Here is a 17,348-nt window from a genome sequence, read left to right on the forward strand (position 1 = left end):
CGCTACAACTATGCGATAGCACAGCCGCGTTGTTTGTTGTTGTGTTTTTTTTTTTTTGTTTTTTATTAGTGATTTTTTGTTGTTCCCTTTTTACGCTACCGGCTTATTTATTTTGCGACTATCACAATGCACGCAGTGTTTGTGCTCTCAGTTCAGGAAATAGTCTTAATAGTTTGTCAGAGTAAGAAAGAGAGCTTTGGAAAATACTATGTTACTGTGCACTAGACTAATTTTAATATTTTGACGTTTTTTACTTTGTAAAAATTATCTTATCAGTGAACTCTATATAGCACAAATCTTGTGCGCTCTCAGCGCTTACGTAATTTTCTGGGCTCTCCAGCGACAACGTCTCTTATTGTATACATTTATGGAAGAACACTTTTTGACTTATCAGCTACTCTCTTCACTATTGAAGGTGGAAAACTTTGAACGCCTAAGCGTTTTTCTACAATATTTATAACAAAATTCTGTTTACTTTTGATTTAACTTTTCGCGCATGTGGTATTTGTATACAGAGTCATTTATGTAATTAGAGATTACTATTGTACATTAGATTACATCAAAATTATTGTAATGTAAATATATTAAGGGTACTTAGTAGGAAAATAATTTGTCTACTTTGTATTGGAATTTTTTGTTTCATTATAAATTTTGTTATATTTTGTTTTCTGTCACATTTTTCTAAGTTATTCTGACGTTACTAATAAAATAAAAAGTTTTCTAACTGAAGTACTTTGAGTTCATCCTATTACACTTTTTTACTCCAATTTCTAAAAATTTGACTTAGACTTTGAAAATTAAAAAAATTTAATAATTACTCAAGTCAGTTCTACAATTAATTTTAATTTCTTACTCAACACCTAGAAAGCGATTACTAACTAATATGCCTTTTTGTACACTAAAGAACATGTGAATATGCTTATGCAATAATTTACACATATTGAAAATGCATATTTGCATATATGTATGTACATATATATACACATACATACATTTGTATTTATGTTTTTATATATGTATATGTAGATACATACATATATATGCATTATCAAAACTGCATTTTACACATCTTAATACATTTCCGACGCTTAATCGCGTATTTTTGTTTTCTTTTATTATATGTATGTATATGTTTTGTGTTTGCTTTTTCTATTTAGAAAAAGTAATTTTCTTTCACTATTATTATTACGACAACCAAGCGACTATTATTAGCGTACGATATTATACTATTGCAGCGGTCGGGAGCAGCCGACGTCGTCACTGCCGTCGATTAGTTGTAGTTGTAGTAGTAGTTTTGCCATTTTCTATTTTTATTTTATTTTAATTTCATTTTGTGTCATTAACCTATAAAAACGTGTTCGCGGCAAGCGCACATGAACGGTTGGCTCGGTGGTTCGGCCAGCACACGAAACACTATTTATACATACATATGTACATGCAGGTATATATGTACCTACATAGCTGTGTATGCAAGTATATGCAGTGCCGCTAAATAAGCTGATTTTTCGCTGCTATGTTTGTAGAGTGCTCAGCAGTGTTGGCAATGAGACAAGCAGCGCCGCCAACGCCAACGTCACTGCAATTTGCCAAAGACAGCACGAATAGCAGTGCACTTGACTTGAGTTGACTGATGTGAAATGCGAGTACGTACACGTAATGACATGCACACACGTGTAACTGCATATGAGAGTAGTGTGCGCTATGCTAGTTTATTGCTCTCACTCGCTCTAAAGTGCATTTTGTTGCGGATGTGAGACGAAATGAGCGCAGTGCAAGTGCAAAGTGCAAGGCAATTTTCGATGACAGTGGCCCTTTTGTGTGCTGCGCTGCCACTGAACTGGTGTGACTATTTGGTTGTATGCATTTGTTGTTGATTTTTTTCTTTTCATTTGCGAGATGTGAAAAGTCAACAATGACGGGCAAGCAAAAAATTGAAATTTCTATAAATAGTTTGCAGGCAGTGTGATGTATGACGTCATATGATTTTGCAAATGCTATGGGTGTTTATCTATAACTATGTGTGTATCTATGTACTTATGTATGTATGTAAGTAGTTTTGAATTATTTTTATGGTATTTGTTTACTATTTATTGGTTAATTAATTATTTTCGCCTTGTTGGGTTAATGAACTACTTAAGATGCAGTATATATGTATTTTCACATACTCAAACATAAATTTGTATTAAGTAGTAATTTAGTTGGCTTATTTATTTTATTAATTTATTCAAGCCTTGTATTGTTAAGTAGAAATTTTCTGTGGCACTAAGCAATTAGCGCAATTATAAATCATTATGCAGTCGCTTGCATCACATAAACTCTTTTATGTACATACATACATATCTACATATACATACATATGTATGTAGAAATTCGCTTACTTCCAATCGGGAATTCGCGCTGCCATTCCATCGTACGCCTATGCCGGCATCCATTTTATTTAAGTCATCCGTTTGGACCGTGCAGCGACTGCATGCACGTTAAGCGCATATGACGACGCGACGGCTGAAGCGACTGCGTTCATAATAAGCGCGAGCGTACGTCACACATTGTACGAGAGTTATGGCGAGAATGTGTTGAAATGCACGACTGCTATGGTGGGTTAGTGTGGTAAAGTCATTGCAACCACTTATCAGCTGTATGTATGTATGTATGGACGTACACAACCGCTCGCTTCACAAAAGTAATTGCGGATTCATTCAATTTGATATAATATTATAAGTATTATTCTTGAGTATACCAGCATGTGAGAGTGTATGTAAGTATGTATGTAGAGAAAATGAAATAATTTTTATTTCTATGTTAGCGGAAAGTGTTTTCACTTTTCTCTAATTTGTCTGCGTTCATACAGTCATATGTACAAATGTATGTATGTATGTTATTTACACTACCATTATTGCGTTCGTGCTAATGCTATTTTTGAAAAATTCTTCATCACTGCCTGCTCGTGTTTTTCCACTCTAAAAATTTATTACTCTTAATTTCTATAATTGTAGATTTGTAGCGGCTTACGCAAAAATTTTTCGTAATATTTTGTGTTGAGTGACAACTTCATGACAGCTGAACGTAATGGGCACGTCACATACACGTAGTGCGTATGCGTGTGTATTTCAGTGCATTTAACAAAATACATACATATGTACATATGTATATGTTTCTTAAGTTGTGTGCAGTGAGCTTCCAATTTTACTAAATGACAATTTGTGAGAATTGATGTGCTAAAATAAATTTTATAAAATTTAAAATTAAAAAAAAAATTAAAATTAAAAAAAAAAATTAAAATTAAAAAAAAAATTAAAATTAAAAAAAAATTTAATTAAAAAAAAATTAAATTAAAAACTAAAATTTTGTAAATTTATTTAATTGTAATGATAGAAAATAGATTTTAAGAATTTTTAATTAAGTTATAAAAACAATTTATAAATTTATATTAATTTTTTCGAAGCTATTTAAATATAACGGGTGATTTTTTTGAGGTTAGGATTTTCATGCATTAGTATTTGACAGATCACGTGGGATTTCAGACATGGTGTCAAAGAGAAAGATGCTCAGTATGCTTTGACATTTCATCATGAATAGACTTACTAACGAGCAACGCTTGCAAATCATTGAATTTTATTACCAAAATCAGTGTTCGGTTCGAAATGTGTTTCGCGCTTTACGTCCGACAAATTTTGTTCAGCGATGAGGCTCATTTCTGGTTGAATGGCTACGTAAATAAGCAAAATTGCCGCATTTGGGGTGAAGAGCAACCAGAAGCCGTTCAAGAACTGCCCATGCATCCCGAAAAATGCACTGTTTGGTGTGGTTTGTACGCTGGTGGAATCATTGGACCGTATTTTTTCAAAGATGCTGTTGGACGCAACGTTACGGTGAATGGCGATCGCTATCGTTCGATGCTAACAAACTTTTTGTTGCCAAAAATGGAAGAACTGAACTTGGTTGACATGTGGTTTCAACAAGATGGCGCTACATGCCACACAGCTCGCGATTCTATGGCCATTTTGAGGGAAAACTTCGGACGACAATTCATCTCAAGAAATGGACCCGTAAGTTGGCCACCAAGATCATGCGATTTAACGCCTTTAGACTATTTTTTGTGGGGCTACGTCAAGTCTAAAGTCTACAGAAATAAGCCAGCAACTATTCCAGCTTTGGAAGACAACATTTCCGAAGAAATTCGGGCTATTCCGGCCGAAATGCTCGAAAAAGTTGCCCAAAATTGGACTTTCCGAATGGACCACCTAAGACGCAGCCGCGGTCAACATTTAAATGAAATTATCTTCAAAAAGTAAATGTCATGAACCAATCTAACGTTTCAAATAAAGAACCGATGAGATTTTGCAAATTGTATGCGTTTTTTTTTTAAAAAAAGTTATCAAGCTCTTAAAAAATCACCCTTTATTTCATTAAAATTTAACACATTTTTTCTATTTTTCTCGTTTCAGGTATGTTTCCCAAAACTTTTTCCGATTCTGACCAACTTTTCCATATAAAAATGGGTGAGTCGTTAGTATTTCTTAATAAAGAAAAACAGCATAGCCTAAAAATTCCAGACAAATTTCATAATTTTTATTGCAGATTATATAGTCTTAAGGTAAATTCAATAAGGCTTATCACTGCTTATAGGTTTCTCACAGTTCCAACTAATTTTCTTCGAAACGGCTGTGCCGATTGACTTGAAATTTTCGCATGATCTTTTTAGATTTATTTCTCAGATAAAGGTCGAATGTAAATGTTAATTATTTTAATGTATTAAATGAAAAGCGTCTTCAAAAAAAAAATCTCAAGAACGTGCTTTTTCTGATTCGCAATGGTATATATGTATGTACATATGTATATGTATAACCTTTTAATACAATCATTGTTCCCTAAAGCATTCATAATCGAACCGAAATTGGGTCACTGACACGTTGATCTTCAATTCCTGTTAAGTATTATAAAAAAGCTGCTGCTAAATAAAGAAAAAAAAAGAATCTTCGAAAACCTCAACCTCATTCTTCGCGCATAAGCAGCCTACTCCATATGCATTCGTGTCCTTAAGTATGTATGTAAGTATGTGCCTGCTGTGCTCCTTCTCTTTATGCAACTAAATCAAGCGTACGCACTTTATGCGTTTTTAACTCGTTCACTCGTTATTTACGATCACCGTTTTACACCCGAAAATACAACGTAAACAAACGAAGCCATAAAAAACACGTAAATATTCTGTAAATAACCCGTTCGAAAGGGTCTGCGCCACGCACGAACCTACATTTTCACGCCATAAATGTTTCAGCGCCCACAACAGCCACTCTGGTCCATAGGCATTGTTTATTTACCACACAGCTCCATAATTTGCTTACTTCTACCTCTTGTTTTTTTTTGCTTTTACTGCTTTTCGCCCTACATACTTGCATACATACATACATACATATGTATGTCCGCATAGTAAGCATAGCAGCATCTCTTCTAAAAGACCGATCGCCGGTATCCGTGGTTTTCTTCAAAAATGCATGCGTGAAATTCAAAACGTTGCTTGTGGCACGTGACCCATACTACTTACAACCTGATTCTTTATTTTATTTTATTTTGTTTTATTTTATTTTGTATTTGTATTTCTGCCTTTTTGGCATACTTTGTAAAGCTCTTACAACACGCTTTTTTGAGCTTAATTTACTTAAACACAGATCTTCGACTTTTATTTGGTATTTTTTGTTGTTGTGTCTTCGCCTTCTTACTTCGTTTTAAATCGTAACTGCGCTTACGATTTACAATGTCAGCATTAAGCGCCGCTGACTGCACTCGCCATACATTTTTTGTTGTTTCTTTTTGACGGTCTTAAAAGGCTCTTGTATTTTTGCTTTCTTGTTTACTTGTTAATCTTTCTTCTTTGTTTCTTATCTGCTTTCATAAAAAATTGCGAAACATTTTGCTTTCCGCTTTTCGTTTTATTTCACTACCTCTTTTTGTTTACGTTTCCGAAGCGCAGGTTCTCAAACTATAGTTTTGTTTTTGCAATTTAAATGTCAGTTTTTATTTTTTTTATTTCTTTCGAAGCGCCATTTTTTATGTCTCACGATATCGCAAAATATTTTTTTTCCTTTGCTACTTACATATGTATGTACATTTGCATATATGTACATACATATGTATGTACTTTCAACTGTAGATAATTTTAAATCATAATTAATCGCCTCATTTACCAGTACTGGACTTTTTTATTTCACGTTGCTTCGCATCCCAACTATTCACCACACTCTTTTTGCCCACTTCCGCACTACCATTGTATTCTACATTGTTTATCACGATTGTGTAAACGAATGGTTGTGAGACCCTGACCTAAATAATTTTTTTTTCGCACACAAAAAGCTGCAAGTTACGTCCATACATTATAATTTCTAATTTCACCTTTGAAAACTATTGTATTATATGGTACATAGATATGCATATATTTAGCTATGTATGTGCATATGTAGACCAAACAAATCGCACACCTTCATAGAAAAATATGCGGAAATTGTATAAACAAACTATTGCTGCACTTAACCATATAAAAATAAATGTTTACCTGTTGAATAAGTACATATGTACATATTTACATAAATATATTTGTATATTCGTTTTTTGTTGCGAAGCTGGCGATATAAGCTCTTAAGTAAATAGATATTTTTTATAGATATTTTAGGTTAGGTTAGTTAGTGTTATCTTATTCTAGAGTGTTTCCGAATCGTTTACATTCACAACTCAACTTTCGATAATAAATTTCGATAGTCATTCTTATATAAAATATAAAATATTTCGTAGTAAAGCCTCCAATGAAAATTTCATGAATTGGCAGTTCTTGTGAATTTTTGCCTTTTTCTTTGACTCTTATAATTAACAAAAAAATAATCGTGACTCATTTTGAAAGAAAAAATTGGATTCCTTTGGACCTGTAATCAATCTCCAAGAGAACCTTCGAATAAAGGTGTCATGCAGTGGGGACGAATTTCATGTTTAAAATTATCTCAAATCCACAAAAATGTCATTAATATAGACGAATACGGGTAAATCAAATTTTTTTGGCAAATTCGTTTCTATTTTATTTAACATAGTTTCTTTCAAAAGTTCAAGAGAGCTACATTAATTATAGGGACTTTTCCTGCAACTTTTCTATATCATTTTTGTAGCACGATTTGTGCTTTGCTTAAAAAAAGGCCTTAGTTTCGCCGATAACCTGTTCATTCGAGGAAAATTTCTTCGCAGCGCGCATTCTTTCGAGATCTGAGAAGAGGAACTTATCCCTGAGGATCAGATTTGGATTATATAGTGGATGCTGAAGCAATTCGAACACAAAGTCATGTATTTTGTCATCCTTTTCGCTGATTTGTATCACGATGTCCTTTCTTTTTCTTTAAATGCATTCGTTTTTTGACGATTTCGTCCTTCAAACGATACAATAACGCTATATAATAGTCGCTGTTAATAGTTCTTACTTTTTTAAGGTAGTCAATACTAATTTTTCCATCCCAATCCTAAAGTACAGACGTCTTAATCTTGCCGGCCGACTGTTGCGTTTTTTCTCGCTTTGGAGTGGGTTCATCGTGTGCAGTCCCTTCGGATGATTGCTGCTTTGACTTCGGAGTGAAATGATGGAGTCATGAAAAAATGTTTACACTCAGTGGCTCATAAAATTATTATCAAAAATATTATTCCTTCGATACTTAGAGAATGTTGATATCCAAGAGGGTCATATGGAAATTTCAGTCCACTCATTTCGGTGAAACTTCACCGACTTTGAAAATATAGTTTTTTTTAATTCGAAATTTTTAGCAAAAATCTTATTCTTTCGATGACAACCTGATAAATATATCCAAAAAAAGTCGTGTGAAAATTTCAAAACGATCACTCCAGTGATCTCAACCTTAAAGTTTTGACAACCGATTAAACAAAGTTGTAAAAATTTTTCGAAATGCGCTCATATCATCAGACTATTTGCCAGTTGAACTTCAAATGTTTACAGAATGTACTCAAATATTCGATGTATATGCTAAAAATATCGATTTTTTTATTTTCAAATGGATATAAACCTTTAATATGACTTGTTTATACTCAAGATTTTCAGCTTATTTTGGGAAAAATAATTTTACCCAAATGCTGTGTGGCACCTGTTTTATTTGTGTAGTTTTTAAGTTGTTTCATTTATCGATTGGAAAATATATCGATTTCCGATATTGTGTGTTTATTAAGCTCTTTCGGTTATCGTTAATAAAATGTATCGATTTTCGATATACTGTGTTTGGTAAGCTCTTTCAGTTATCGATAATAAAATATATCGATTTTTGATATTATGTGTCTGTTAACATCTGTCATCTACCGATAGTAAAATATATCGATTTTTTATATCGTGTGTTTGTTAAGTTATGTCATCTATCGATAGTAAAATATATCGATTTTTGATATTGTTTGCTTTTTTGTTAAGCTATTTCATCTATCGATAGTAAAATATATCGATTTTTGATATTGTGTGTTTGTTAAGTTAATTCGTCTATCGATACTAAAATATATCGATTTTCGTTATTTTGTTTTTGTTTATGTTAAGCTATTTGATCTATCGTAAAATATAAAATTTTTTGATAAAAAAAATGTCGATAAATGCCGCAGATAATCATTTTATGAGTAATGTTCAAGCCAACTCTGGTGGTATTAATTTTCAAACATAGCTTTTTTCTTCGTATATAGTCTTCAAATGTTTTATAATATAGTCAGTTAAATCCGAAAATCTTTGAAACCCCTTTATTTCAGTTTGATAACGCTTTAAACGTAACTAATAATATATAAACGTTCTCATGATAGTCGGTTCCATGTAACCAGAACGTAGCCCGAATTTTAACCGGTTAGTTCCGTCAACTCGTCAGCATTTCTCAAAATTAATTGAGGAATATTTTCTGCCGTTACATCAACAACATATCTACCATTTCAACGAGAGATGACAGCGATTTTTTTCGCTTAGAACTTCACTCTCATATTTTATCATTTCATCACGAGATGACAGTGATTTTTCCCTTGCTCAGAATTTCAGCTCTCACCTGTCGCTCAATTTGAAGTTTTCTTACATTGATTGGAATTTTACTGCTGTTATTGTTGTAGCTTTCTTCATTCTCTACTTCCTTATATATTTTTTTTTGTGTTTTGGTGTTCTACATAATAATAGAAAGCAAGGCATCACAACACTGACCGAAATTCCACGCATACCCTCAACACACATATGCGTTAATTCACCACACGGTAAACATTTGGATTAATTTTGACTGAGAGACAAACATATACTACATATGTACATACACATAGATAAATATGAATACACAATGAACGTGCGAGATAGTGCGTACGCACGCATTATGTGGGCGCATTGCCCAAAAAACTAGGGCACACACGATTTCGTGCCAATTATTTGTTGCGCGCAAAAAAAAACAAAAAAAAAACACAAAAAACTAGAAAAAAATAGTAATCCATAGATAAGGTATTGCGAGTTTTTGGGCCAATGTACAGATAGTATAATATGCAGTAATATGAAGCAACAGTCGTACGCGGCATTTTAGCATCGAAATAAGCGTGAAAATAATCAAATTGTGTTTGTGTGCCCTCATTTGTTGTTGTTGTCTAAAGAAATTGTTTATTTCCATGCTAAATTTAAAAATTTTAGATTTTATTGTGTAGGTTAGTATGTTGCGCGTTGACGTAGACAAATATTTAGTGCTGCCATAAGTAAATTGAAAAATTATGTATGCTTTCTGTGCGTTTGCTTTTACTTTCTGTTATGGTCTGGGCATATTGCCAAATATTTTCTTGTTTAAAAAAGCGAACTTTGAAATTTTCTCTGGTATTGCTTTTACAAATTGTTTTTTTTTTGTTTCTACGGGTTTTGTTTAAGTTTTTATTTTCATTACTTATTATTTTTTCACATTTATCCGAAGCTGCTGCTTTCCTCAAGAAGCTGCTCATTTTTAAGGTACTTAACTGGAAACTGGTTTATTTGATTACATATGATCTCGAAATCTAGTGTGGATTATTGTCTGAGGCAAAGCTATAATTTCTGAACAAATTGTTTAGATCGGACAGCTATAGCATATAGCTGTCATACAAATTGTGCCTTCAAATCGAGTTCTTATATAGGAAACTTTTTTATAGGACGAGTTATCTTCACGAAATTTGACATAAATTGTTAAAAAACACAGAGCTACAATCTCCGAACATATCGTTCAGATCGGATTACTATATAATATAGCTGCCATAGAAACTGTTTCATCAAAATCGAGTTCTTGTATGGAAAACTTTTTTATTATAAAAGATATTTTCATACAATTTGACATAGGTTATTCTTCACGGCAACGCCACAAGATCCGAAGAAATTGTTGAGATCGGACTACTATATCATATAGCTGCCATATAAACTGTTCCATAAAAATCATGAGAAACTTTTTTAATTGACAATGTATCTTTACAAAATTTTGCTTATATTATTAAAAGGAACAGCGCTACAATCTTCGAACATTTTGTTCAGATCGGATTACTATATCATATAGCTGCCATACAAAATGACTGATGAAAATCAAGTCTTTATATGAAAAGCTTCTTTATTTGACAAGGTGTCATTACGAAATTAGGCACAGATCAGTACCTAAGGCAAGGCTGCAAGCTCCGAAGAAATTGTTCCAATCGAGTCACTATAGCATATAGCTACCATACAAACTGATTGACCAAAATTAAGTTCTTGTATGGAAGCCTTTTTGATAAAACGAGATATCTTCACGAAATTTGGTACAGATTAGTACCTAAGACTAGGCTGTAATCTCTGAAGAAATTGTTCAGATTGAACCACTATAGTTTAAAGGTGCCATATAAACTAACTGAAAAAAATTAACACACTTTTTTTTATCAACTTATTTAGAGGCTGAACAAAGGCTCACACTATAAAAAAATTATAATATCCCACATTGTGCTTTTCTTATATTGTATAAGTCTATCATATATAAAATATGTACATACATATGTAATTATCCCTTAGCCATCATTAATCTAATTGCGACAATAAATAAAATATTTTCCTTAATCCTCAAAATATACAATGGCAAAAAAAAAACAAAATTCCAAACCACACCGATTCATTCTTATCGATTTTATTATTGTTCGCCCACTAAAACTCGCCAAGCACCATTCAAGCAACTTGTTCATGCGTCATCAGCGACGGCGGCAGCGGCAGCAGTTTGGGCAGCGCATATTTAGGTCATAGACCTAAAAACTAGCGCACAAACATGCGGTGTGAGAGAAAAGTACATAAAACAAATGAATGAAAATAAATGAAGCGCACACCTTTCCAGCAACACCAACATCAACAACAACAAGAACAACAGCAACGCGCTATTAATGTGCTTAATAATAATTCTATTTAGGCGAAATTTACATATGACAGTTGATTGGGTCGTGTGTCTGTTCTGCTTGATTGAGCCAACACAGCAACAACAAATGCGTGTGATTGTTGCTGCGGCCGACGATTGGTCAATTAGCGGTTTGATAGCTTAACTTTGCGTTGCGGTTGTGAAGTCAGCTGACTATGGGCACAAACAAATGTACATATACATACTTATATGTATAGTGAATGACGCTAACGGTTTGTGGCGTACAAATTAGCTTGCGTTGTGGAATGATAGTGTGCTTATAATTTTATAACCTTTTATCTACACTTGTTGTAGGCTTTATTTGACCTACATATTTTTGTGATTTAGTAGCACATACTTAAGCGCTTAGGTATGTGAAAATTTATAATAATATGTTTGCTTTGCTCTGTTGTGTTTCATAAATTACAAGACTAGACCACCCAATCAGCTGTCAAAGCTATGTAACGGACAACATAACGCAGTTTTCGCTGTAATAAAATGTCCAAAATAGAATTTAGTTCTATTAGTTTTTCGTTAATTTCCTTTTTTTTTATAGAATTATTGTCAGTTATTGTTGGTCGATTTCAGTTTTTGGTGGTTTATTGCTGGCACCGCTAATCGATTGGCCCATTTTCATATTGCTCGTCACTTGCGCTGAATTCACGCCAAACACTATTTTCATTGACCTTCTTTTTTGTTGTGTTATTTTTTTGTTTTATTATTCTTTTTTTATTTTATTATTCTTTTTTTATTTTATTATTCTTTTTTTATTTTATTATTATTTTTCTCTTTGTTTTTTTTTTTTTTATTATTAGTTGTTGTTTATATGTGTGTGCTTAATTTACTTTCATTTTTTTCAATTTTTCTTCTGCTGCATTACCAAACAGTTTTGTGGTTTGTTTGGTCAACTCGAAAATTTCGCTGTCAATCAATGGGCTTTCAAGCATTTGACCTAAATTTCGCAAATTTCAGTGGCAAGCAATTTTTTACAATTATTTTTGATTTTATGCATAATTAATTTGCGAAAAATTATATACGTATATACATATGTGTTCTGATTTGACAAAAAAAATCAATAGGAAGATAATTAACTTTACTATAAAATGAAAATTTTTGTTTTTTATAATCCCAAAAATCTTAATTACAAACAATTTTTTGAATTTTAGATCCTGAATAATGGTTTGAAAAATTAAAAATGAATTTTAATTATAAAAATCGCATTAAAAAGTAAAAATTCTGAGTTTTATCTTCAATACCAGATTGAAAAAAAGAAAAACGTTACTTTCGGCTGCATTGCAGCTTTAATACCCTTCACAGGTACATTTCTTATGGTATAAAAGTGCTTACAAAGATCTGTAGCTCGTTTTTGAGCTTTCAGTTTGTATGACAGCTATGCGATATAGTAAGCCGATCTCAACAATTTCTTCAGAAATTATACCGTTGCTTTGGAAAATAATCCACGCCAGATTTCGTGGAAATAACTCGTAAAATAAAAAAGTTTTCCGTACAAGAACTAATTTTGACCTACCAGTTTGTATGGCAGCTATATAAATTAGTGGTTCAATCTGAACGATATATTCGTAGATTAAAAGTTTGCTTGGTGCAATAGTTTATGCCAACTTTCGTGAAGATATCTCGTAAAATAAAAAAGTTTCTCATATAGAACCTTAATTTTGATCGTTCAGTTTGTATGACAGCTATATGCTATAGTGAACCGATATTGGCGATTCCAACAAATTAGTAGTTTCTTGAAGAGGAAAGGACGTGTGTAAAATTTCAGAACCATATCTCGAAAACTGTGGAATTTGTTGGCATATAAACATCTACAAATGGAGACTCAATCGGTTATGGGTACATCGTATGAATTTCGTGTTATTATTTTTTATATATTTCCTCAATATATTTCACTTGATTTTTTGTTGACAGTGAAGGATTTCAAAGATGTTTTTATAAAATTATACTCTCATACATTCTTCAAAATAATTTGCGCTAAAAGTTTTGGTCTTCGCTCATCACAATCTTCGACTAAAAAAATAAAAATAAAATTAAAATTTAGAGTATCACATATTAGCAACAACAGCAAAAAATATGTTAAATGAATATATTGAATAATCCAAAATAACAACAAACAATACAAAAAGTGTGGTATCAACATGAATTTATTTTTATTGAAACGGTGACAAATTGAAATCTAATTCATTTGAAGACTCTTTCTAAAAATAGCAATAAAGAAAATATCAGTGTGTCACTTTTCAAAATTGATTGTCTCTGTAAGCGCATTTAACGAAAAGCTGCTGAGAATGTACGAAGGGAAGTCGAGTTCAGATAGGAAAACAGCACTTGGGAGCTTACCTAGAATCAAAGGTGTGTCTGTAGGCGCATTTAACGAAAAGCTGCTGAGCATGTACGAGGGGAAGCTGAGTTCAGATATGATAACAACACTGGGGAGCTTAAACAGAATCAAAAGAATAGGAGAAAATGTGTTTAAAAAAAATAAAATAATATATGCTAAGACATACTAAGAAAAAAAGTATATACTCGTAGTATATTATATACTATACTTATGTATACATACCTATATATTAAATATAACATGCATATGCATACATTAAATATATATGCGTAAATACAATCGTAAAAAATAATTTAGAATTTCGCCTATCTCTTCCACTCGAAATCATCCATCGCGATAAATGTCAACATTTATATTAAATTTCGCTGCGCCAAAACGCTGGTACTTGAATTAATCGTCTGTAATTTGTCTTTGTCTCAGCCACTTTAAAGTGCGAAACAAATTACCAATCAGCTAAACTTTGTCATGACAACTTTCTAAGTAGCAGACATGAGGGTTCAGCAGCTACCAGCATGCGAACTCATAGGCCGTGCTTTCAGCCAACTCAATTGCCGCTAAAGTGCTAAAAATGCTGCTAAGAAAAAGCAAAAAACTCACTTTAGGCAAATGATTTCTTAACCTATTGTCGACTTAACTAATTTTGATAAGCCACTATATGTATTTGAGGTAAATTTACTTATATATATGTATATCATAAAATATCGTTTACAATTTTATAAAAATCATTACATTTTAATTGAGCTCAAATGACAGTTGAATGAACCCTCGTGCATATAGTGAGGCTGCCCTGTTAAATTGGCTAATTAAAGTTTAGACTTTAAGCAGCCTCGTATGCGTCAGCGCAGTTCACTTTAAAGGTGAAAACATTTTTACTGAATGCTTTGAGATATATACATACATATATTTCCGTTACAGCTTGTTAGCAATAAAGTTTAATTATAGAAATCAAATGTAATCACAATTTAAGTTGTAATTACTTCTAATTATATCTCAAACCGTATACTGACAACTAGTTCGTAAAATATATGATAAATATATATAGTACATTAAATATACATACATATATTAACATACGTAGTATATAGTATGTATGTAATTGTTCGTGACGTAATGAACGCAGTTTGAGGAAGGCTCTGTTTACGATTACTATGCAGGTGACAATTGACATTTATGAAATTTCATCTTTATGCGTGTAGCAAACTTGTCTCTTGAGACTTAAGTTCTTGTAAGAAAAAAAATGTTTATATAACAAGATATCTTGCCGAAATTTGGCACATATTATTTTCTAATGCAACGCTAAAATATCTCCAAAAATTTTCCAGATCAGACTATTATAGCATATAGCTGTCATACGAACTGATCGTTCAAAAACAGGTTCTTGTATGAAAAACTTTTTTATATGTCGAGATATCTTCACAAAATTTTGCTTATATTATTCTCAAATGCCAAGCTAAAATATCTGAAGAAATTTTGTAGATCGGACCACTATATCATATAGCTTCCATACAAACTGATCGTTCAAAATCAGGTTTTTGTAGGAAAAACTTTTTTATATGACGGGATATCTTCTTGAAATTTGGCACATAGTATTTTCTAATACAACGCTAAAATATCGTCTCGAAATTTTCTAGATCCGACCACTATAGCATATAGGTGCCATACAAACTGATCGTTCAAAAACAGGTTCTTGTATGGAAAACTTTTTTAGTTGATAAGGTAACTTCACAAAATTTGGTACATGTTTTTTTGTCTAATGCCAATCTACAGTATCTCTCGAATTTTTCTAGATCGGTCTACTACAGCATATAGTCACCATTATATGTATATTTCCATATGATACTGCATATTTTAGACAAAAAAAAAAGCAAAATTTAACCTTCAAATGCGATAGTAATCCAAAAAAAATATAAATAAATTTAAGAAAATGCAACAAATACAGTTACGAACACACTCACTCAATCACACAATCACTCTCTGTACTATATACATATGTATGCACTGCTGCTTATCTGTTCGCTTAACTAAAAGCGAAAGGAAGAACAAATAAATGCGGAAAAAACCAAACAAACAATAAAAGGAAAATAAGCTAGAATCTTGCAGCTTATCAGTAACTGAATAAAATAACACAACAACACTTGACAATTATTTTTGAAACACATACGCTGCCTGCATTTATGAACGAGTGAACGATAGTGAGCGCTAAAGAAATGGCAAACATTTTTTAGCAGACTTTTACTTTCTTTTAGACTAGCTGATATTTGCTGCTTATCGCAAAACGCCAAAAAGTTGCTCTAATTATTTTTTATTTAGGTTACTGTCAATGTATGCATGCAATTTAAAGCATGTATGTATGTACATATATATGTATTTGTGATGGTTATCACATGGCACATGCCTTCGTGTGTGTTGTGTATACTTCTATTTTACTATGATTGTTGTAGTGTTGTTGTAGCGATAACCGATTGGCATAGAAAAGTCAAATGTAGAATTGAGGTTATTGCCATTCACTTTCGACGCTCTGCGACATTGCAGTCGCTGCAAAGGTAGCTGCGCAGCGCAAGGAGAACGAGAGAGCGCGCGCAGTGCGTTGCTTGCGCCGTTATCGCGCGATCAGTCACGCTGACATTGTACCCTATTTACACACATTTCTAATGCAGAAGTATATTTTTTTGACAAAAAAAGAACAAAAAAAAAGAAAAATATAAATGTAAAGTACTGCAGTGGGCACACATCTTCCTCTCATGCCTCGGTGGTCGTGTGTAGCCCAGTGCTGTGTGATAAGATAAAGTTTATTGCGTCGAATGAAAGTGAAATGGCATTTTTAGCTGCAGTTTTGATTTGTTAAGGCATTTTTTTCAAATAATTTGCTTTAAACAAAAATTTCTTTGTTTGTGAAATTCTCGTACTTATGATTATTTCGGATAATTAATAATAATTTTTTTTGGAGGTTACCAAATGTTGTGTCCGCTGACGCATGTGCTTTTTTTGATGGCAAACTATTTCTTTTCATGCCAGAAAAACATTTAAGTAACCTCTTAGTTAAGGTTTGCCCGTTTTGACGTTGGAGAGCCTATAAGATCTGTATATAGGTCAAATAGTACCCGAGTTTTTGAAGTATCGCTCTGAAATTTTGCACACGTTGTTTTCTTCCAATGAAGCTGCTTATTTGTCGGAATCGCTAATATCGGGCGACTTTAACATATGTATGTACATATATGTAGTTGCCAAACAAATTGAACGATCGGAGTTCACTATTTGTATAGATAACTTTTTTATTTGGCAAGATATCTTCAAAAAATTTGGCATGGATAATAATCTAATGTAATGTTGCAATATATGAAAAAAAATCCCAAATCGGAGTACTATAACATATAGCTGCCCTACAAACTGACCGATCAAAACCGAGTGCTTGTATGAAAAACTCTTTTATTTGACACGATATCCTCACTAAGTTTGGCACAAATTAATGGTTGAAGCAACTCTATAATGTGTGAAGAAATTTCCCCGATCGGACTACTATAGCATATAGCTACCATACAAACTGAACGCTCAAAATCGAGTGCTTGTATGAAAAACTTTTTTATTTGACAAGATATCTT

General features: G+C 32.5%; 2 protein-coding genes across 5 annotated transcripts in view; both read left to right on the forward strand.

The window, feature by feature from the left end:
- Nucleotides 1-17,348, forward strand: part of LOC105226312 (ecdysone receptor) — a 319,570-nt gene that overhangs the window by 208,176 nt on the left and 94,046 nt on the right. The window lies entirely within an intron of this gene.
- LOC125777899 (ecdysone receptor-like) overlaps nucleotides 1-17,348 on the forward strand; it is a 79,204-nt gene that overhangs the window by 13,506 nt on the left and 48,350 nt on the right. The window contains exon 2 of one of the 3 annotated variants that reach the window (XM_049454048.1): nucleotides 4,446-4,690. The exons of the other annotated variants lie outside the window; for them this stretch is intronic. Within the exon in view, the coding sequence (XP_049310005.1) occupies nucleotides 4,446-4,675 (230 nt within the window). The 3' untranslated portion in view covers nucleotides 4,676-4,690. Of the gene's footprint in view, nucleotides 1-4,445; nucleotides 4,691-17,348 lie in introns of those variants that run through there. 3 annotated transcript variants of the gene reach the window in all.

This window comes from Bactrocera dorsalis, chromosome 3 (genome assembly GCF_023373825.1).
Source record: "Bactrocera dorsalis isolate Fly_Bdor chromosome 3, ASM2337382v1, whole genome shotgun sequence".
In the NCBI taxonomy this organism is placed as follows: Eukaryota; Metazoa; Arthropoda; class Insecta; order Diptera; family Tephritidae; genus Bactrocera; species Bactrocera dorsalis.